This window comes from Neoarius graeffei, chromosome 12 (genome assembly GCF_027579695.1).
Source record: "Neoarius graeffei isolate fNeoGra1 chromosome 12, fNeoGra1.pri, whole genome shotgun sequence".
In the NCBI taxonomy this organism is placed as follows: domain Eukaryota; kingdom Metazoa; phylum Chordata; class Actinopteri; order Siluriformes; family Ariidae; genus Neoarius; species Neoarius graeffei.
In genome coordinates this window covers 13,774,046-13,798,069 of record NC_083580.1, presented here as the reverse complement: position 1 = coordinate 13,798,069, position 24,024 = coordinate 13,774,046, and the positions used below count along the sequence as shown (strand labels likewise).

Here is a 24,024-nt window from a genome sequence, read left to right as displayed (position 1 = left end):
TTGCTCTGACACGATGTTGACGTAGACGGCTCTGTGACAGTTTCTCCAGTCAATGCCACACCAGGATCTTCCCGTGACCTACTAGTGCAGGATCCACTACGTGTTAAATATTCCATCAGTTTTTTAAACCCTGGCCAATCAGTACCCAAAATCAACAAGTGGGTGAGACGAGGACTAACCACCGCCTTTATTCTATGCATTTGGCCCCGGAATAGAATATGGACAGACACTAGAGGGTAATGGTGAACATCCCCGTGCACACACAACACTTTCACCGCTTGTGCTCCCCCCAATGCCTTACCTTGCACCAGGCGTTGGTGAATTGAGGTCTGATTACAACCGGAATCCACCAAAGCGTGATATGTATCCCCTTGAATACTCACCGGTATGCGATACGTTCCGGCCCGATCGGGGGTGGTTTCTGGTGTATTGGGGATCCGGATTACAGCACCCACCTCCCTTGCGGAGCTCTGACTCTGGAGATGCTCCGATTCCCCGCTGCGCCAGCACACCAGCCCAGGCTTTTCCTCTGCACTGGTGTTATGGGTGTCACTCACCTGAGGGGGAGACAACACAGACACGGAAGAGGGAGCTGGGAGGACACCACGGGTGCGATGGGCCGGCTGGGGAGGAGCCAGCCGCCGCCTCTGTGGCAGGGGAATGGGGTGGAGAGGGGGACAAGAGATGGGGGGAAGAGAGAAAGAAGAGAAGCGAGGGGAGATGCCTCGTCTGCCTGCCATCGGAGCCGCCTCCAGATAGTCCTCCGCCAGCTCGATGACTCGTTCCAGCGACGCCGGGTGAGGACACTGGACCCATTCCACCGTTCCTTCCAGAAGTCGAGAGATAAACTGTTCCAGTGCCACCAGATCGATGATCTCATCGGCGTCGCGGTCTTCTGCCCTCAGCCACCGCTGGCAGGCGTCCTGGAGTTGCTGGCCGAATGCAAACAGCCAGCCGACCTCCTCCAATGCCAGCGTCCGGAAGCGCTGGCGATGTTGCTCCGGGGAGCGGCCTAACTGCTGTGGGATGGCTTTCCTCAGGTCAGCATACACCAGTCAGCTGTCAGCAGGGAGCTGCTGTGCTGCAAGCTGCACCTCGCCAGTTAGGAGCGGGAGGAGGCGCGTCGCGCGCTGCTCCAGTGGCCACCCCCACGTCTCAGCTGCTTGCTCAAAGAGAACGAGGAACACTTCCGGATCGTCCTGCGGTCCCATCTTCGTGAGGGTGGCGGTAGCGGTGGCCGACACCCCTGCTGACGCGAGCAGGTGCCAGAACGCCTGGCGATCTTCCTGCTGGGCCAGCATCAAGGCTTCGAAGCGTTGCTCCTGTTCCTTTCAGAGGGTGATCAGCGCTTGATGCTGGTTTTGCTGGGCGGTAGCAAGGGCAAGGACAAGCTCTTCGAATGGGGAGGGCTCCATGGGGTGGTTCCCTTCTGTGCTCCCAGGTTGCGGCGCCACTGTAACAGTTTCTGATGTGGGTGGAGCACAAAAGCACGGCAGGCGAGAGTTGATGTTTACACACACACACACACACACACACAGTTTATTGAGCTTTTCAGCTTTCTTTCTTTCTTTCTTTCTTCCACTCACTCACTCACACATGCATTGTGGTCGGGGAGAGCGCCCCTTTTCTCTGCTCTCTCTCCTTTTTTGCTCCATCCCTGTAACAAACACACACACACAATAATTGACAGCAGGTGGAATGACTTAGCCACTTACCTTCCCCGACCCCGCCCTCCATTCACAGACTGTTGCTTGGCCACGCCCCCGCTGCCACATTTATATTACATACAGGATGTTCGGGTCCACTGGAGCCAGGGCTAATAAAAGTGTGTACCTTCACTCTGTCCTTCTCCTGTCTGGGCCTGCTGTTTGTGTGTGTGTGTGTGTGTGTGCGCGCGCGTGCACGCGTGTGTGAGTTTTGTGTTTCTGCCCCTGCCGTTCAAGCACCGACACCTGTCCGCTCTCACATTCCTACACATTTTACCCTCTGTCTTGTGGGAACCAAGACAGAAGTTCCCATAAATTGGGGGCGGGACACAATAAATATAGCTTTTCCAATGTAGCTCCTTATCACAACTGATCAAGATGGCCAAAAGATTCTCTGCTCAGATGGACTTGCAAATGATTTTGGAAGAGACAGAAGCTTTTGATGATGATGTCGAGGAAGACGTTTCAGAACGTGAGGATCACATTTCTGAAAATTCAGAGTCTGACAGTGACTTTGAAGAAGAGGATGAGATGGAGCATCAGCCAGTCACAAAACGAAGACAAGCATGGGGATGACGTGTCGTATAGACTGACATGGTTACTGTATGTTTTCAGCTTGTGTTGTGTAAACTGAACTGAATGGGTTAAATTTCTAATGAAATTCAAAGAAATAAAATCAGTTGTTATGAAAAACCTTGCTTCATTTGTAAATTTGAAGATAAACTAGGGTGACCAGACGTCCTGGTTTTACCGGGACAGTCCCGATTTGGGGTTGTGTGTCCCGAGTCCCGACAAAAGTCTGTTGGGACACGGATATGTCCCGGTTTTCACCACTCACGACGTTTGCGACTGAGCAGCGTGGGAATCATTAGCGGAGAAATGTGTGCATTTACTATTTTGATGAATGGACAGGAATCGCAAACTTTCCTGGTTACTGCCCCCTGGCCCTGTGGCATGGGTGTTTATTTCGCCACATTATTCCAGACAACAGAACGTGTTGCCATGCAACAATAAAATAAACATTAACTGGCGCGAATGTTCTTTGTCGAGCAGCTAGCAGCAGTAATGCCGCAGCAATTATGCCGAAAAGAAAATGTACCTTTTCCAAAGATTTACAAGGCATCTACCCCTTCCTCCGTGAGGTGCAGAACAATGCGCATGAAGCCGACTGCACACACTGTAAGTGCTTTGTTCTTGTACTGAGTTGGGTAGCCTATGTTGCAAATGCTGTGCGCTCCTGTGGGGGCTTTCCTCGGGCTGTCGCCCCTCTCCTCCTTTACTGCTGAGAGAGGCCCTTCATATAATCTTTTTTTATTCACCTTGTTATCCCGAGATAACGACATAATTAATTCAGGATCTCGAGGAAACAACACAACTAATTCGAGATCTCGAGAAAATAAAACCGTTATTCCGAGATAACGACCTAATTAATTCAGGATCTCGAGGAAACAACACAACTAATTCGAGATCTCGAAAAAATAAAACCGTTATTTCGAGATCTCGAGAAAACAAAACAATTATTCCGTGATCTCGAGAAAACAAAACGATTATTTCATGATCTCAGCTGGATCACTGTATCTCCGTCGGTAGAGACGAAGCCGGGCCAGTCTTCTGCGGAGGTGTCGTGGACTAATTTTGAAATTATCCCTTATTAAAAGACTTAATGCAATCTCTCCCTGTGTCAACCCCTGATCAAAATATTGCCTTATTAGGTGATCGATTATTCCAGACATTCTAATGACCAAAGTTGCGTCTATACAGAATGAGAAATAGCCCCAAAGTCAGTATATCACAAGTCTCTTGGCGCACCTGAATGAACCATTTCTCAGCTGTTTACTCGAGATCACAGAATAATTGTTTTGTTTTCTCGAGATCTCGGAATCACGGTTTTGTTTTCTCGAGATCTCGAATTAGTTGTGTTGTTTTCTCGAGATCCTGAATTAATTATGTCGTTATCTCGGGATAACAAGGTGAATAAAAAAAAGGATTATATGAAGGGCCTCTCTCGGCTTCCTTAGGTAGTATATATTCTCAAATCACTTGTCTCTTTTTTGTTTCTGTTTAACATACCATTCTGACAGTTTGGCCATACTGAACAGCTTGTTGCACCTTCCATTAAAAAGTGTTCACTTTTGTACACATCTTCTTGCTTTATTCATTCAGTTGTGGGGAATGGTTAGTAAGGTTGAGTCTGACCTAGGCTATGTTGAGGTCACATATCTACTTTTTAAGTTCATGCTATAGTGCATACAGTTTTAGAGCTATAGCCTACATGTGCATATGCATTCTTCTTGGTGTTCTCACAAACAGGTGGAATAAATCAGTTTAAATTTGGCCTATGGACATAGCCTGGCCTATTCTCAGCCATTACAAAATCTGTTGTCTGACCATAATTTAACTGATCTGTATACCACTATGCTACTAGATAACAAAATGCCTGTTTGTTTTATTTCACGTGAGATGTTGATAAATGTGAGCTTCAACAAAATGATAAGAGTACCTCGCCGAGTGTCACGTTTACGTAAAAAAAAGGTGTGCGTGCACGAGCATGGTCAGTGTCCCGGTTTCAGACTAGGGAAATCTGGTCACCCTAAGATAAACATCTTTTTTCCCCACTCATATCTTGACTGTAATTGATTTTCTTTTTGTAAAATTACATTTTATTAAAAAACAAACAAAAAACGAGGAGCACTTTTATTTTAAAATAAATGTAATCTAACAAAGGTAAAGGGCAAATGTTAACCATATATGCTGTTTATGTTGCTTGTAATTGGGGTGAAGTAAACATCTGTTAAGTATTTAATGTAAAATTGTTTGATTGTGTTGAATTTAAAGCACCAAAATGCAGCGGGTCCACCAGACCCACCAACACTGGCTGAATAACAAAAATACGAACACCACACAAGGGTTAAAGTGCATATTCTGGACCAATTTCGTGGGTTTTTTTTATATGAAAGCATGTCCCTTTACACACTCATCCAGAAGGGTAATTTTGCACAAGGCCATCTGTCTACAGCAAAAAAAAATAAAAATAATAAAACGCGTCTGGAAAAATCCCAAGGGAGTCTGGAGCCAGATTCGTGACGTCACCTGCGGAAGCGCCAGCAGGCTGCGCGAGCTTTGCACGGTTTCAGTGCACAGCCTGTGTAGCCCAAGCGCTCCCATTTCTCTCTCATTGTCCGGTTTTTTGGAAAACGATGCGTACTAATCCCATCAAGATTGGTGTTGCTACACCCTCCTACGATACATCTGTTAACCATTTTAATAATTACGCGATAACGTTGAAGAAATTTTCAAAAAAACACCAGGTCGTTTTCTCATAAACAAACCAGCGCTGACGTAGGATTCAGAAGGAGGCGTCCCGCACATGACGTCATGAAAATCAGTGTTTCCCGGGAAATCCAAATGCCAAGTTTTTTCAGAGGCGGACCAATTCGCCTCAAATGGCTTGATTTCAACTGAATTTTTCTGGTATTGCGCAAGGTAAAGAAATAGCAGAGAATGCAGAATGTTACAGATATTTGACCAAAGTTTAATATAAAATAGGAGAATTACTGTACATTGATCATGCTCCTGAATTTACCCGTGATATGCACTTTAAGGAAGTGTTACACGTTTTGCATGGAGCAGCGTGAGATTTCCTGCTGAACGTTTGTTGAAATCAATTGATTTCCAAACTTGGCTGTATCGTAAACTGTCAATTTCTTTACATTCCAAATAAAGGCTATGCAAACATTTGCACTTGATTATGGACTTGAACAAGCACGTCTTTGATCCCCTTATCCTCACCAGTCAATCTGTCCCTCCCCAAGCTTTCACTTGTCCTCCTCTTAATCTTATGTGTGACATTCCAGTGCACCAAGTCAGTCCAGGTCCTCCACTTGTCCACATTCCCCAGCTGAGCTCCAGTGGAGCAGAAAGTTGGAAGTTTTCCGTTAGAACTCTTTTTTTTTTTGGTCAGAAAGCCATATAGGCTCTGACAGATGTGTGCGCTGCTTTTTTGGCTCGAGGGCCACAGAACTCTGACTGCAATGCCAATCTGATCACCATGTGCGAGTCCCAGAGGGAAGCGAAGTGTGCTGCCAAGGCTGTGCTTCACCGTTGCTAATACTTTTTCGATTTCAAACTGGCAGCTTGTACAGCAGTCCAACATCAGCACAATAGTGAGCAGGGGAAGAGATACGAGCTCAAAAATATACTCGGTGGCAATCTTATTCACATGCACATACTGTATTTAATAAACCCTACTACAGAGTTGTCAAGTCACAGAGATTTACTTTCAGAAATGGTCCACTGTTTTTCCCTCCACACTAAAACTTTCAGCACAGAGAAACACTTTGAATTATTATTATTATTTAAAAAAAAGACAGATTTGGTGGGGCGGCACGGTGGTGTAGTGGTTAGCGCTGTCGCCTCACAGCAAGAAGGTCCTGGGTTCGAGCCCCGTGGCCGGCGAGGGCCTTTCTGTGCGGAGTTTGCATGTTCTCCCCGTGGGTTTCCTCCGGGTGCTCCGGTTTCCCCCACAGTCCAAAGACATGCAGGTTAGGTTAACTGGTGACTCTAAATTGACCGTGAGTGTGAATGGTTGTCTGTGTCTATGTGTCAGCCCTGTGATGACCTGGCGACTTGTCCAGGGTGTACCCCGCCTTTCGCCCGTAGTCAGCTGGGATAGGCTCCAGCTTGCCTGCGACCCTGTAGAAGGATAAAGCGGCTAGAGATAATGAGATGAGACAGATTTGGTAAGATTTTCTCTCATGTCTGTCTCAGAACTTTATTGTTAGAGTGTAAAAGTTGTTGTTTTGAAATATACGTGATATGCTGCAGCTTTGTATTTTTTTTTTTCTTCTTCAGGGAATTACAATTACTCTTGCTCCTGTAACGAAGTAGGATTTTTTTTGTGTGCTTAAATTTTTTTTAAATTGTAATTTTACTTTTACTTGACTGTGTTTATTTTGAGGCATTTTACTTCACGACAATTTAAAGAGACTTGCAGCTGTAATTGCAGCAAAAGATGGCTCTACAAAGTATTGACCTGACATACCTACAGTATGCACACTCCAGATGTCTGTTTTTTCATCGTAATTATTGTTTGTGTCACAATAAAACAACAATTTTCACCTTTAAAGTGGTAGGCATTAGGGCTTTGACTTCGAACTTCGATATTCGAATACAATTCGAATGTTGTGAAAAAAAGAGATGTTCGAACGAATATTAGGCAGCTCTAAATATTCGAACCTGTATATGGTATCATTAAGCATAATTCTTTTATTTTTGTGAATGTGGTTGTAAACGTTTTCAGTTCAGGTCACAGGTTTTTTTTTTTTTAACGTCTGTGGAATTTATGTGAATCGCGAAGGTCATTGTCTTTTGTCTTATCTGGGCACCTGTAGACGTTAGCGTCAAGCTGGCACGCATTGAACAATGGAGTCAGATGCTAGCACGTTGGAGATTTGCACTCTGGAGAATTTAAAAAGTGATGTGTGGCGCTATTTTGGATTCGAAAAAAAAGATGGAGAATGCGATAAAAAAAAGGTTACCTGTAAAACAGGCCTACAATAAATGAAGTGTAATGTAACTGCTGATATGATTAAATGCGATATAAAATGTGACTTTTTCTTCTGAAAATATCGATGTGTTTGTTTTTTTCTGCAGATATTTGGTTGGTTTTTGTACACCTGATGTTATAACATAAGAAATGAAATTACTAACGTAGACTATGCGACACTGCGCAGTAATGCTTTCATGCGCTGTTATTTTTGTCAACTTGGGATAGTTGCTAAAAAAAAATAATAAAAAAAAACTATTAGCTTACTTGCGCAAGTAGCCTACAGGCCTAAATTAATTTAGCCTACACATAGTGGAATTTACATACCATGAAGTTCATAAGTTAACGAAGTGAGCACGTAAAACTAATCTGTGATCTTATATTAACATATCGTGTCCGTGTTTGTTTGAATTGTGAATCAGAGACGCGAGCAGGAAGCAGTGACATGACAGCTGACACCGGTCTCATTCAAAACAAACATTCTCAAAAGCCAACACGAATGGGCTCGGAACGGCAGTGCTATAAACTCACAGATTAGGTGTAGGCCTAGCAGTACCTGCTCATTTTGTAAACGTTCCCCTTTGATTGTCAGTGAGGCTACAGTTTAGAGGCTTTCATCAGTACAAGCAATCAGGAAACCGAAGGAACAGCGTTTCACACAAAAAAGGCAACGGACAAACGACGAAGTTTGTGGATTATGTAACGTTAAAAGCGTCAGCCGGTATAATGCCAATTACTACGACACTGCACGTTTCATTAGTAGTGGTTGTAAAAACACGCCTGAATATTTCATATTTCCTGCACGTAATCTTATTGACATTGACTGAACACTGCCCCCTGGTGGACTGAATATCATTTAATTTTGATGCCGAGGTGTTAGTGAGGCATTTAAGAATAATATAATTAATAAAAGTTCGAATACTATTCGAATGTCTAGATTAATTTCCAAACGAACTTCGAATATGATTTCTGGGCCAAGGTCAAAGCCCTAGTAGGCATGCTGTGTAACTCAAATGGTGCTAACCCCCCAAAAATCCATTTTAATTCCAGTTTGTAATGCGACAAAACAGGACAAACACCAAGGGGGATGAATACTTTTGCAAGACACTGTAGTTTCATGTATTTAGTTCAACTGTACATTAGTATATTGTCCTACCTGCATGTAATTTTACCTTCATAAATCCACCTATCTAACTTTTACTTCAAGTACATTTTAAATGAAGTGACTTTGCACTTGAGTAGATTTTTACATAAGCAATTTTACTTGTACTTTCGTACAATTTCATACTCTTTACACCTCTGCCAGTTTTATTCTTCTGTAATAAGTGCACATGCACAACATATGGTGTATAGAGATTAGGTTGATTTTTTTTTTCTTGGAAAAACTAACACTAACACACACTCACACATAGACGGGTGACATATTAAAGGAAAAACCTTCATGTTGCTGGTATGGTTTGGCTCCACTTTTCCCCTTAGAGAGATGTGTCACTGCCAATCAATACCAAGTTCTTTTGACTGAATAGCTTCGTCCCATGATAAAACATTTCCATCGTGATGGGATGAACACCACGAGCATTATTAAAACACCACTGAAACCGTAGCGCGGCATGGTGGTGTAGTGGTTAGCGCTGTCGCCTCACAGCAAGAAGGTCCACGTTTGAGCCCCGTGGTCGGCGAGGGCCTTTCTGTGCGGGGTTTGCATGTTGTCCGCGTGGGTTTCCTCCGGGTGCTCCGGTTTCCCCCACAGTCCAAAGACATGCAGGTTAGGTTAACTGGTGACTCTAAATTGACCGTAGGTGTGAATGTGAGTGTGAATGGTTGTCTGTGTCTACCAGTATGTGTCAGCCCTGTGATGACCTGGCAACTTGTCCAGGGTGTACCCCGCCTTTCGCCCGTAGTCAGCTGGGATAGGCTCCAGCTTGCCTGCGACCCTGTAGAACAGGATAAAGCGGCTAGAGATAATGAGATGAGATGAAACTGTGGCTCGAGATGACGAAACATGACACTTTATGTTAGGTTTTCCTTTAATTTGTCACACATCTGTATATTCAATAAAAGAAATAAGGTGTCGATCACTCGATAAAGAAATAAAGCGTATAGCACCTCGATAAAGCACACACATGTAGGTCATGCCATTTCATAAGGTATAATCTTAGCATTCAAATACTGCCTTATTTGAGCTGGATTTGTTTTACTCTTCAAGGCGCGGCATTATCTGTGGATTTTAATTCAGCATACAACAGCTGCGTCCGGAGTTCTGAAAAATCCGAGAAGTCATAATCCCTGGAGCAAATGACTTTCTGTATTTTACAGAACACAGCGCGCTTTCATTTTTGTATTGACCTTATGGTAATGTAATACCCGAACCTGATAACAGACACGGCTGTGTGGCGTGTTGTTTTTGCATAAGTGGTGCATAATGCTGATATATACATCAAGGAATCACTCTCAGTGTCACGAATTTCACCTCTCAGCTCCCATCTCTCATATTGTTTTGCTTTGGGTTCAAGTCATATGCTTTTGTTTACACTGCGATGTGATTTTCTAGTTCTGTCTCCTCACCCATCCTGTCGCCTGTTCTGCGTTTCACCTTAACTAGTTTGCTTATTTATAGCGAGCGGAGCCCCATAGGCATAGAGTGTGGATACATAAAGAAACCCATCGAGTTGTTTTCTGATGGTTTCAGTCCTGTGTGTGCATGCCTGCCACCATTTTTCCAATATGTTTTTTTTTTTTTGTATTCTTGTCTCAGTAATGGTGAAATCGAATTTGTAAATAAAAATCACTGCCCTGACTCTACTCATCAGGCCAGAGCTATTCTCTTTGTATGTGTATGTTTTGTACAACATAAGGAAACAGTATAGTAACTATAACGGTAAAGAAATAAAACAAAAGAGTCTGGCTATGATATAAGAAAATTCTACAACCTAGAAACGGATGGGAGCTCCGCTTTTAGGCAGTGCCTAAATCTATATATTATCCTGAGTTTCTTCCTCCTTGTGAGGTCTTGCCAATAGTAATGTGCATTTCAGTGCTGATTCTTGGATTCCCCAAAACAAATACAAAGGTACCAAACTGTACTTTTCCTTGTTGCTGGAGTGGTACCATCAAGGGTACATCCTTTGTACCTTTAGTATGCATCTTTTGCAGTGGCGGCTGGTAGTCTTTCAAACAGGGGAGGCTGGTCGGTTACAATATTTCCAGATTTTAAAAGAAAAAAGAAAAAACACATCAATTTTGCCCATACTCTTGCCTCTGATCTGGCTGATTGTTGGCAGGGTCACAAACTGTGAAATAACAGGTTCTTCTGGCCCATTAGCCTACTGTCCAATATACATGATGGTGGTGTTGGGGGGGTGTATATTTTAACATTTTATATTTTAAAATTGTGGCATGTTGTTTAAAAATTGATCATTACTGAAAGCAGCTCTTTGTCAGGAACCTCAGCAGTAACAGCAGAGTGTTCTGGAATAGGCACAAGCACTGACCTTGGGGAGCCAAACATAGAGCTGGGTGCCACACATTTCATTCAATGACACTTTCCCTATATTTTACTTATTTTGGCTGAGAAATGTTTTATTGACAATTTTGATAACCCTTCACTTTTAATCCAGGTCTGTAGTGTGAAATGTTCTCGGCTGTGTTTTTGTTTAAAAATGTTTTCCAAATTGTAGCTGTGTTTAATTCATATCCAGAAAAATATATATTCCAATATAATATACTCAGCATAAACATTTTAAATAGATCCTATATTTTTGGTCCATCCATGACATATTACTAAAGTAGCCTATTTACTGTTGTTGATGTGGGTCACTTGCTGTTAGACAATTCACTTTCTCATACCAGGAGAGCTGAAAGGAACGAGTATTATTCCCTACCTTTTTCACCAAGTCAATTTGAGGCGTTGGTCTATCCTGCTCTTTAATTTTAATTTTTTCCTCGAAAGGAAGACTGGCAAATGGCTTCGCCAAAATTAAATCAGCAATGCTTGGCCTCCATGCGCAGCTTTCTTGCTAGCTGACTAGCCCCCTCAAGTTCAAGTTCAGTCACTCAAATAAACAAAATTTCTGGAACTAAGATAGCAAACTTGACAACACTATATTTACACTTTATTTACAATGAAAATATATACAAACTAAAAAAGCTGGTAGAAACCGTATGTAATGAATGAAATCGAAATGTAAGCTGATCTCTTACAATACACCACAGCACTTGCGAATCCGCATGGGACTGAACTGAGATTCACCGCTGCCTGTCTATATTTGAAACGAGCTGTCAATCAAAGAAAATATCCGGCCGCTTTCACCAATCACCAGTCTCCTCATGGAAACTGCCATGTCCCTCCCACTGTGAGGCTCGGAGTCTGTGGGCGGGCATTTTCGCAGTATTTGTCCAATAACCGTCTTGCATTTTGAGATTGAAAAGCGCATAGCTCCCAAATGCCATTGAAGTGCACTGAGGCTGGGAGTCCGTGAGACTCCGTGGGCGGGCGTTTTCGCAGTATTTGTCCAATAATCGTCTTGCATTTTGATATTGAAAAGCGCATAGCTCCCAAATGCCATTGAAGTCCACTAAGGCTGGGCTGCATCGCGCTGTCACGAGGGGGAAAAACTCACGCGCACATTAGGCGAACTGGGGAAAGTTATAACGGAATGATTTCTCACTGTAGTTGGGTTGAGCACATATATTTCTATGATTCTGGATCTGAAATAGCAATGTTATAAGGTCGGCTATAACATAAGCCTAGCGCAATTCATCCTACACGATATTCGTCATTTTCAGAGGAGGCTGAGCCTCCCTCGTTGTCTTTGAGCAATCGCCCGTGATCTTTTGTGCATGTCATACACTTTTAATTAAGTTTAAAAGTACATCAGTGGTTCTTGTGGTCCAATTATGTACCCTATCTATGTCTCTATGTCTCTATCTATGTCTCTATGTCATCCGCCAGGACGCCCCGCTGACAAGACATGACTTTTCCATTGATCTCTGTCCATCATTGCAGTTTGTAGTTCCTGAGTCTTCACTATTCCAGAGTCATTCAGTAGGTTGTTTATATACGTGACTGGTCTTCGTCCTCTGTTCACTTTACCTTCGACTGGTTGCCAGAGTACAAGTTTGTTGGCCATTTCTTCTTCACGTCTTGCACAATGTCCCACCAATCTCATTCGACGCTGACGAACCTTTGTTGATATTTTGGGGAGTTCCCTGTACAACTCTTCATGAAACTCCAACTTATGTACCCTAAATTATTTTTTTTATGGTATTCTGTATTCATGTGACCAGGTGAAAGATGTATACAAAAGTCAGACAGGTATACCCTTGATGGCACAACACCAGTAGCAAGGAAAAGTCCAGATTGGTGCCTTTATTTATGAGAGTGAATGATGTACGAATCTGAGCAAATTACACAGATACGTCTTTTTTTTTTAAATTGTGTCTGAAATCAGCCGAATCCCTTACCAAACATCCTCCAGTAAAACTAATCCAGCTTGAGCAGTGGTTAAATGAAAGTTCCCTTTAAGTTAATGAGGTTAAGATAAGGCATAGCTGTACTGTATTAGTAAGTATATTAATTTAAGGTGCTCACAAGTATAGTAAGACAAGCATGTGTGTGTGTGTGGTGGAAAGAAATAAGTCAGGCCACTGCAAACACAAACACATGTATATCTGTATCCTACCTCCATCATATCAATCAACCACAGCAGTCGCTCCTAATTGGATGCAGAGGGAATACTGGGTGTTAAACAATGTCAGAAATCTAAGATCTGGTACTCCAGGCTATAAAATTCAACAGGAACTCGGCACTTATCCATCTGTTCATCTGTTACACCCACACACTCTTCACTATTCTGAATCACTTTTTACCCATGTTCAGAGTTTAACCAGCTGACACACTGAGATGCACACAATCACACGCACAATCATTACAATAAAGAGGCCACATTTCAGCAAAGGAGCCAAACCTCTCTCTTACACAACACAGACTTCAGCAAATATCCTGTCATATATATGATAATATGCATATTGCGCACACACACACACACACATATGTTCCTCATACCCGTGCAGAGCTGAGTGTGGTACTGGTCATGCAGCTGCCTGAGGAGGAGGCCAGTGTGTCAGGGTAGGACACCATTGAGAAGGAGTCAGTGTGTACTCCTGCTCCCCCTGCTGCTCCCTGTCGAGCCTTCAGAGCTTCAATCTCCCTGCGAAGCACCAGTGCATCAAAACGTTCCAGATCCTGTGCACTGACCAGCCCCCGCATTTCAGACAACAGCGAGAACTGCAGACGAAACACACACACACACAGACGTATATAAAACTTTGTGCTTGCTGAGTATGAAAGTGACCCTGGCTTCAAGATGGCTGACAAAGCAGTTTTAAGCTATATGATGTGCGTGTTCCCAAGTTTCTAGACAACACTGTACACAGTCTCAGAAACCAGACAAGAAAGTCTATTTTACAAGGTGGTGTGAGGTGAGTGTGTAACGATGTCGACGAGGGGTTGCATGACTTAATTTTTACTAGCTAATGACTAATACAGGCAGCATGGTGGTGTAGTGGTTAGCACTGTCGCCTCACAGCAAGAAGGTCCTGGGTTCGAGCCCAGTGGCCGACGAGGGCCTTTCTGTGTGGAGTTTGCATGTTCTCGCTCCAGTTTCCCCCACAGTCCAAAGACATGCAGGTTAGGCTAATTGGTGGCTCTAAATCAGGGGTCACCAAACTACGGCCCGCGGGCCAGATCCGGCCCGCCACCCCCCTTTGACCGGCCCCCCAGCCCCTCTGCCCCCCATCACTTGAACCGGCCCTATGAGGCAATCCCCAAAAGTGGTCATGGCCTATTTTTTTAAATTGCTTTTTGGCAAATAATAACATGTCTGCAACTTGTATTTTGTTGATTTTATCAATTAAAATTGATATTTAGTTATAAAATGAACTATTCATATTTTCCGAATTTTCGTCATATGCTCGCGATCAAGCAGTGACAGGCAGCGCATGCGCAGAGAACTGTCAGTGTTCAGGACAGCAAAATGGCTAGCGGTAAGCGAAAAGCTGACAGAGAGTGCAGAGTTTTTAAAGAACAGTGGACCACCGATTATTTTTTCGTTCAGTGTAAGGACCGTGCAGTTTGTCTTGTATGTAAAGAAAGTGTGCCGGTTTTCAAAGAATATAATCTGCGTCGTCACTACGAAACCCGCCACAAAGAGTATGCTAGTTTGCGAGGGCAAACAAGAGAAGACAGGATTCGGAGGATGAAATGTGGACTGGCTGCACAACAGAATGTATTCCTTCCCCAAACCCAGATCAACCAGGCTGCTGTCCGAGCTAGCTATAAGGTAGCTCACCTACTAGCTACCCATGGAAAGCCGTTTACTGATGGGGACTTTGTTAAAGTATGCATGCTTGCTGTGGCCGAGGAGGTGTGTCCCGACAAGAAGGATGCGCTCGACGCGGTGAGTCTCTCCGCACCTACTATGACCAGGCGAACCGAAGATTTGGGGGACAACGTGTATGACCAGCTGAATGAGAAAGCGTCAGAATTCGAGTTTTTTGCTTTGGCCATGGATGAGAGCAATGACGTGCAGGACACAGCACAACTGCTGTGATCTATTGATCTATTGCTCATATTATTATAATTTCACTGTTTTTTAAAATGTATTTATTTTATAGGCCTATTTATTTGACCTTTATTAAGTGCTGCATACAATTATTATTTATATTATTAATAATATCAACAGGCCTACCTACAATTTATAATTTTCCACTCACCTTTGCCAGTGTCAATCACCTCAAATAGGCAGATGTTTCTTACCTTGACAGCTTTGAAGTTATTTTTATTAGAAAATAAATAAATGGAATATCTGTGGTATTTCAAATTTAAACAAAGTGTGAAGACTCGATTACTACTTTTGCAAACCACTAGTAAAGATAAACAAATATGTGCCAGGAATCAAGTGTTGATATAGTAGTGGGGATATAGTAGTGGGGATCGCCGTGCCAGGCTAGTAATCTCTACTACACAATGAGGCCTGCTGGTGGTCATATTTGTCTGGGTCATACAATTCTATGTGACATAGCTGACCCGACCCCGGCCCCCCATCACAGTCAGGAACGACAATGTGGCCCCCAGAGAAAAAAGTTTGGTGACCCCTGCTCTAAATTGACCGTAGGTGTGAGTGGTTGTTTGTCTCTGTGTCAGCCCTGCGATAACCTGGCGACTTGTCCAGGGTGTACCCCGCCTCTTGACCATAGTCTGCTGGGATAGGCTCCAGCTTGCCTGCGACCCTGTAGAACAGGATGGATGGATGAATAACTAATACTAAAAAAAAAAAAATATTGAAATGACTGGTCAAAACCTGATTCAGTGCTATTTTTGCCATACACAGGCTTCAAATTATATTTCCAGCTTTTTTAGGCTAAAATAAACAATTCGGTGCAATAAATGTGCAAAATGATAAAACTACCATATTACTCTTTACCATTTCTTAAAATGCACTCACTCTGCGATGATCTGAGACTCAACAATATCGTTCAACAAGATCAAGAACTACATCTGTAAGTAGATTTGAAACTTGTCAAGGATTGATGCATGTACCTTCAATGTAACACAAAGAAGTTCAACTATCAAACACGTTTTGGCTTATTGGAAGTTCAGGCTATCTAGGACTTTAGTATGAGATGTACTTGGCTGTGAGTCAATACAGAGATTGTCTGGATAGGCCAAGAGGAAAATTAAACCACAGCTTTATTTTCTGTTTATTATTTATTATATCACAGCGTCTGGAAATCAAATGGACGTGACGGTTATGGGGTGGAGCTTATCCAAGGATCACAAGAGGATTACGGGATGTTGCCACCAGATTGCAGAACCAAGACAATCAAGAAAACCTTTCACACAGACAAACCTTGGCATGTGTGTTGAGGAGCTCAAACAGGGCCATGACCAGCTGTTCGACTCCAACGTGTCCGTTGCGATATTCCTGGATGTAGTAGCTCATGGTCTGTCTCTCAGGCTCAGTAAGAAGGTGTCTGGCCTGTTCCTCTAGCATGGCCCTACTCTGGTTCACCAGACTGGAGAGAGTCACCTGAGAACCGGCTACTCCTTTATAAAAGCCCGTCTGGAGTTGCAGACAGAAAGATAATAAAGAAAAACGTAAAGGGAGGTCACTGAATGCATGAATTACAAACAAAGCTCCATTTGTACCATAAAAACCTTTTACTAGGACAACTGCATAATTTAAATACAACATTTAAATTAAATACAAGCATGCTGATTGTATGCAATAAGAAGAAACTGAAATTACACCCATTTTTTTCTTTTGTTTCTGCAGATCTACGTATACGGCTTCCGTCTAGAAGGCTCCCTCTGAAACTTCGAAGTTTGGATTTTGGCAGCAAACAAAGAATTATATTCCTGTCATCCAAATCACCTGCTGGCTCTCTTCCAGCTTCCTGAGAATATACGGAAGATCTGTTTTCAACAGCTCTGCTGTGAGGTCATTCAATCTTAAATGGAAAAGATGGTATTTCACTGAAGCGCACATCTCTATCCTGATCTTTCCATTCTTCCTCCTTTCATTGTTGTCTGTGTCCTCAAAGGGAGCATTTTAAATTAGCTCCTCAATCAAATCCATAAACCTTAAAGTTTCTAGCCATGAGACAATGAGAGAGAGAGAGAGAGAGAGAGAGAGAGAGAGAGAGAGAGAACCATCTGCCTGCTCCTTTATGTTTACATAAAATGCTGCCTTCTGACATGCCTTCATCTCACCAGTTTTTGAAGGCAGCATATATTCTCTATATTCTTTCCTTTTTTCTTAAAGAAAGTTTTTAGTCTCATGAGAAATGCCTGATGAGTCATAGACTATTTGCTGTATTTGCCCCAATAATACTTGTGAAGAATGATACACTAATGCCCCTTTTCCACCAAAGCAGTTCCAGGGCTGGTTCGGGGCCAGTGCTTAGTTTGGAACCGGGTTTTCTGTTTCCACTGACAAAGAACTGGCTCTGGGGCCAGAAAAACCGGGTCCAGGCTAGCACCAACTCTCTGCTGGGCCAGAGGAAAGAACTGCCTACGCCAGCGGGGGGGGGGCGGAGTTGTTAAGACCAACAACAATAACAAGACCGCAAAAGATCGCCATTTTTAAGCGACGAGAAGCCGCAGCTGTACAAACGCGGTCATCCATTATTATTATTATTATTATTGTTGTTGCTGCTGCTTCCGTGCTGTTTTTGCTTCGATATTCGCGCCAAGGTTTATGCAAACGTAGCGACGTAACGGACGTATACAGCGACGTAATGATGTATACAGCGACGTAATGACGTATACAGCGACGTAATGACGTAGCTCCGTGAGCTATGGAAAAGCAAACTGGTTCTCAGCTGGCTCGCAAGTTGAACGAGTTGTGAACCAGCACCAGCACTGGCTCCGAACCAGCCCTGGAACTGATTTGGTGGAAAAGGGGTATATATGGACAAAAGATTGTGGACACCTGACCATAATACTAATATGTGCCTTTTGAACATCCCATTCCAGATATAGTTCCCCCCTTTGCTGCTATAATAACCTCTGCTTCTCCATCAAGGCTTTGCACATGATTCTGGAGCATGGCTTGGGCATTTGTAAGAGCCTGGGGAGCAGTCAAGATTCCAGTTCATCCCAAAAGTGTTTAGTGGGGTGTTGAGGTCAGGGCACTGTGCACGCCACCTGAGTTAGGTAGACCATGTCTTCGTGGACCTTGCTTTGTGCCCAGGGACATTGCCATGCTGGAACATACTTGGGGCCATTAGTTCCAGTGAAGGTAAATCTTAACGCTACAGCATACGAAAACACCCAGTACAACTGCGTGCTTCCAAAGACTCACAACATATGGATAAGATTTGACCTTTGACCATTTAATGTAGCATCTTTTTGTGCAGAATTTTGTTGTGCCAGCATGCTTTAAAACCAGGCTGCCTCTGAAAGATGAGGTTAGGACATGGCCATAAGCGGATCTTTCAACAAGACGAATAGCTACATAAATCTGTGAATAGATTTGAAAAAGTAAGTCAACTTATCAAGGACTAATGCTAATTAGCAACTGTAAAAAATAATAATAATAAAACATTGTAAATTGTGAGTAATGTCTTTGGTCTTCCAGTAGGGCAGGAGTACTGCTTTTCTTATCTTAAATAGCATATTGAATTCTCTTGAACCAGCATACTTGTGCTAAAATTAAACTTCATCTACCAGGAGGTTATGAAATGGTCAAAGGTGGTTCTTTCAACAAGAAAAGCTCCAACATGCATGCAAATCAAGAGCCAAAGACTCTCAGCCTTCGGATTTTAACCCTACAGAACCCTACATTGGCACGTGCATAAATCTAAGAATATAAAGAAACTTATATGTTCTGCACAGAGGAGGGGTCAAGATCCATTCAACAGTGGTCTCCAACCCGAGACATTACAAGAAGAAAATTAGTGCTATTATCATCATCATCAGAAGAGGCTGTACTTATATATAGAGCTCTGGAAAAAATTAAGAGACCACTTCAGGGTTTTTTTCTTACATCAGCATCTCTATGTATGGCAGCCATTTTGTTCCAGTACTAGAATTCCAACACAAGCACACCTCATTTTACTTAATGAGGTACTGATTAGGTGATCATCTGAACCAAATCTTATTTAACAAAGAGAAGTACAAAAACCACTGCTGTGGTCATCACTCTCCTCTTGCAATAGGTCGAGTTTGGATGGCAAAAAACTGCCAGTAGTACCTTAAATTTAATTGGAATAAAAAGATATCTATTCATTGTGCCAAAAGAAAGAGGTCAAAAGAAAAAAGTTTTGAGTGAGAAAAAGAAGGGTTCAATTCTGACTTTACTGGTAGAGGGATGCAGTGAGTGTCAGGTTGCTTCCATCCTCAAAATTTCAAAGACAGCAGTTCACAAGAACAAGGCCAAGCACACTGGGGACAACAAAGTTACAGACTGACAGAGGGAGAAGACGACTCTCCATTGACCGGGATGATTGTCAACTCCTTTGAACGTCACTCAACAACCATAGGAGGACATCAAGTGACCAACAAAAAGAATGGCAAATGGCAGCTGGGGTTAAGTGCACAGCGAGGACGGTTCAAAACAGGCTCCTCTGGGCGGGGTTGAAGTCATTCAAAATGATAAAAAAGTCATTCATCTATCAGTACGTTTACATGCACATAGAGAGAATCGAATTTCTGCCGTTGCTCGACTGAAATCGAAGTTCAAAATGCCATGTATACACCTTAATTCGGCTGAAATTGAACCGAACTTGATTTCTCGGAATCGAGCTACACGACCTAGATTATGCGATTTCTGCCGAGCTACTTAGTGCATGTAAACCCTATCGAGCTACGTATTCGAGCTACTTCCTTCAGCACCGCCCCTTCCGGAAGTGACGAGTGACGAGACCACAAGCGGGAAACACAGCAGCCTCGGTCGGCATGACAACGAATCATGACAACGGCATGAATCTTTTCTTTTTGTGGCATTGTTTGCACTGTTAAAATTTAGCTCACTTACTGTATCACCAAATACATCTGTACAGCTGTTGCATAGCTGTGAATTGTGTACATAAACAAGTCATTGTATGTGTGTGTATATATATGTCCAACATCTGAAAAATGTCAATAAAAACAAAACAATTGAACTTTTTGTGTGTTTATTAAGACATAAGTTAAACTGTAAGCAAAAAAAATATTTTTTTGTAAGCAAAAAATGGACTTTAGAAAAATATACAATTGTGCAAAATAAGTTGTCTTACAAAACAGTGGTCTGCGCAGGACAGTTTGTAGCCATACAGTCCGTTAGAGCAAGCCTAACAGCTTGAGCACGGAACTTGTGAACACGGAACTGCCAGTGTTGCCAGATTGGGCGGTTTTAAGTGCATTTTGGCGGATTTGAACATGTTTTGGGCTGGAAAACGTCAGCAGTATCTGGCAACACTGCTGATAACTTTGTTTATACTCTTGAATAGCTCTTCTTCATGACGACAACCGGAAGTGTACCAACACGATGGGGCGTGTAGCGCCACCTGTGGCTCGGGTGCACAATGTACCTCACACAATAGCTCGATTTCCTTGTGTGCATGTAGGATTGGATTTCTCTGGCACCCCTGCTGGGACCCTTAGCTCGATTACCGACAGTAGCTCGATTTGGATGTGCATGTAAACGCACTGTATGAGAAGCAAAGAAGAGCCAGGCTGAGGTTTGCTAAAGACCATAAGGACTGGACCGTAGAGGACTGGAGTAAGGTCGTCATATCTGATGAGTCCAATTTTCCGCTTTTCCCATCACCTGTCCAATGGTTAGATGGAGACCTGGAGAGGCCTACAAGCCACAGTGTTTCGCACTCGTTGTGAAATTTGGTGGAGGATAGGCGATGATCTGGGGTTGCTTCAGCAAGGCTGGAATGGTGCAGTTTTTTTTTTTTTTCTGAAGTACACATGAATCAAGCCATGTACAAGGTTATCCTGGAAGAAACTTGCTTCCTTCTGCTCTGAAAAAAATGTTCCCTACCTCTGAGGATTTGATTTTCCAGCAGGACAGTGCTCCATGCCACACAGCCAGGTCAATCAAGGTGTGGATGGAGGACCACAAGATCAAGACCCTGTCATGGCCAGCCCAATCTTCAGACCTGGATTCCATTGAAAACCTCTGGAATGTGATCAAGAGGATGATGGATGGTCACAAGCCATCAAACAAAGCTGAGCTGATAGAATCTTTGCACCAGGAGTGGCATACAGTCACCCAAGTGCAATTTGACATGCCACTCACCACACTACTTTCTTTTACCATTTATTAGGGTCATTACACTTTAATGCAGCATATGAGTCCAGCTGTAATAACGTCTCACTGGCCATCATCACACAACAGCTTTGGAGATGCGTCTTTGTGTGTGTATTTCATAAGCAACCCCACTCCTGCCTCCTCTCTCAAAAATATGTTCTATTAACTTGAATCGGCAATTGGCTCATATTTTTTGATGTTTTTTTTATTGGGCACTATCACACAGAAACATCACCTGCTTTATTAAACAGATGACAAAAAGAGAGAGAGAGAGAGCAAGAGAGACGATTTGAGCTCGATCGATACAGACAACAGGGGCATGCATGCTCGCTTGTCTGTATTGACTAAACGATCTGAGTCCTGACACTCACTCTCGGTGGGCCTTTTGGAAATCTGGGCACCCAATATCAAATTCCTTTGGGAACAAAAAGTTACAAGCCAAATCATTTTGGCAAGAAGAACTGGACTTCTGATGAAGGTCAAACTAAGGAGACTTTAATGTGTCATTACTGGAGCAATTGCATAGAATGAAAACACAATCAAAGTTAACTCAGTCAAGTCATTTTCAAACTGGCTGCAGTGCAATGAGTAATGGGAAAAGTAAAACACAAAAAAGTTCAAGTGTCTGACCTTACAAAATTAACATTCTGGGGTAGAAAACAGTTGGCATGGCGATATGATATCAACATTGTTATAAACCATGTAACACACTTTTATGAGGTATCTCCAGTATCGTGATAAACCATTAATTTAAAATTATAATCTCAGACTGAACTGACGAGATGTAAAAAAAAAAAAAAAAAAGGAAAAAAGTCTCATCTCATCTCATTATCTCTAGCCGCTTTATCCTTCTACAGGGTCGCAGGCAAGCTGGAGCCTATCCCAGCTGACTACGGGCGAAAGGCGGGGTACACCCTGGACAAGTCGCCAGGTCATCACAGGGCCGACACATAGACACAGACAACCATTCACACTCACATTCACACCTACGGTCAATTTAGAGTCACCAGTTAACCTAACCTGCATGTCTTTGGACTGTGGGGGAAACCGGAGCACCCGGAGGAAACCCACGCGGACACGGGGAGAACATGCAAACTCTGCACAGAAAGGCCCTCGCCAGCCCCGGGGCTCGAACCCAGGACCTTCTTGCTGTGAGGCAACAGCGCTAACCACTACACCACCGTGCCGCCCCAAGGAAAAAAGTGCTCTTAATAAATTAAAATGGTAAAATGTGTTTTCTTGTTAAATAACTTGTCTCCGTAGACATTAAATAAAAGTGTTTTGCTGGCAGTTTATCAGCAAACTGTATATCGTGATGCATATCATGTGGTGTAGAAATGTGGTCATTAGTGTGGTATTGTGATGATTTTTTTTTTGGCATACTACCCAGCCATAACCACAGGTTCACATTCATGTGCTTGTTCTAACATATTATTCTTTCTATAGTCACAAGTCATTCACAGGCACTTGTATGGCGGACGCGGAGCACAATCCTAGGCTAATAATAAACCGGGAAAAACAACCCTGTTGCTATTTATCCAAGACGTTTATTTTGCATTTAAGGAAGGAGTCTCCAGTGTCAGCACTTTATAACAGTAAGTTTTCCGCCACGTGGAAGTTTTCAGGACAGAGAAGATCGGACCTTCCGGTTTCTTGGCAACACGAAAAGCGCAAGTATTTTTTTTTCCCACTTAAACCAAAACAAAAGTCAAAAAAGAGGCTAATGAGGCTCACTGTTTATACCTGCTATAACTTAAGTCAGGGGTGGGCAATTATTTTTTCCATGGGGCCACATGAGAAAAAGAAAATTTTGTGGAGGGCCGGACCAAAAGGCTGAACTAAATTCTGCATAATATTAATTGTATTTCTTTATATAAAGCAGTAAATAACACTGTTTTTACAAGCTGCTAAGACTGGTAAGAGTATGGAAAAAACGAGGTTGCCTTACAAAAAATGTCATTTATTCAATCAAATTTCCCAAAACAATAGTTAACAAAATGTGAACGTTTGTACCATTTTTTTTCAGTCACATTCACTCCCAAAACACAATAAAGACATCACAATATCGTCTTTCTACTCCAAATATCAAGCAAGATACATCATATTATAATAATGATGCCCACATTTGTAGTCTAATCACCTCATTTGGTGTTTTTCAGTTTTTTATTTGTTCAGTGAGAGAAATCTAGTCTCTGTTGGTCTTTAACGAGTGCATCAGAGTCAGGTTGAATGTCTGAGGTGGAGATGCGAAGCACAGCTGACAGATGATCATCAGTCGATTCGTTGTAGGTATCAGATCTACAGATCGGCTCGGGCTCCGGCGCCTGCTGGTGACGTCACACTATGTGATTGGCTGGACCGTTTGAAGGATGACGTACAAGTTTGTGGTTGGTCTGGACAAATTACGGAAGTAGTTATCGCGGGATTAGGTTTCGTGGGATTTCATGTCATGTTCATGTCGCGCGCATTGCGTTTTTGTTGAACACAACTTCAAAATAAAAGCAATGCACATTCAGTCCATGCATGAGGTAAAATTAGAAAATACGTTTATTTTGTAATTTCTCATTAACCTTACGCGGGCCGGTCAGAATGAACCAAAGGGCCGGATGCGGCCCGCGGGCCGTAAAATGCCCAGGTCTGACTTAAGTGAGAACAGAAACTCAGTTTCCATAACATTAAATGTTACTTCAAATGGATTAAAAAGTGCAACGTGTCATTCTTGTAATTGTTTGGAAATTGCTGATGTATCGGAAAAAGAAAAAAAAAACCACCCTCTTCGTGACAATTTGTTACTGGAAAGTAATGCTTTGCTTCAAGCGGCACCATGCATCCCTATCATTGATTGATCTTCCGTAACAGGACATCCATCGGGGTTTAATCCTGATTTCAAGTATGGTTTAACATATACTAACTCAAGTTTCTAGTCAGGTTCAATGCCCGAACTGATAATTACATCATCAGTTTTTCA

General features: G+C 42.7%; 1 protein-coding gene across 1 annotated transcript in view; it reads right to left on the bottom strand.

Annotated features, from left to right (window-relative positions):
• The window catches only part of whrna (whirlin a), a 386,194-nt gene that overhangs the window by 26,339 nt on the left and 335,831 nt on the right, over nt 1–24,024 (bottom strand). The window contains exons 6-8 of the mRNA XM_060935544.1: nt 16,161–16,373; nt 13,316–13,537; nt 12,933–12,965 (exon numbers count right to left, since the gene is read on the bottom strand). Coding sequence (XP_060791527.1) covers nt 12,933–12,965; nt 13,316–13,537; nt 16,161–16,373 — 468 coding nt within the window. The remainder of the gene's footprint in view (nt 1–12,932; nt 12,966–13,315; nt 13,538–16,160; nt 16,374–24,024) is intronic.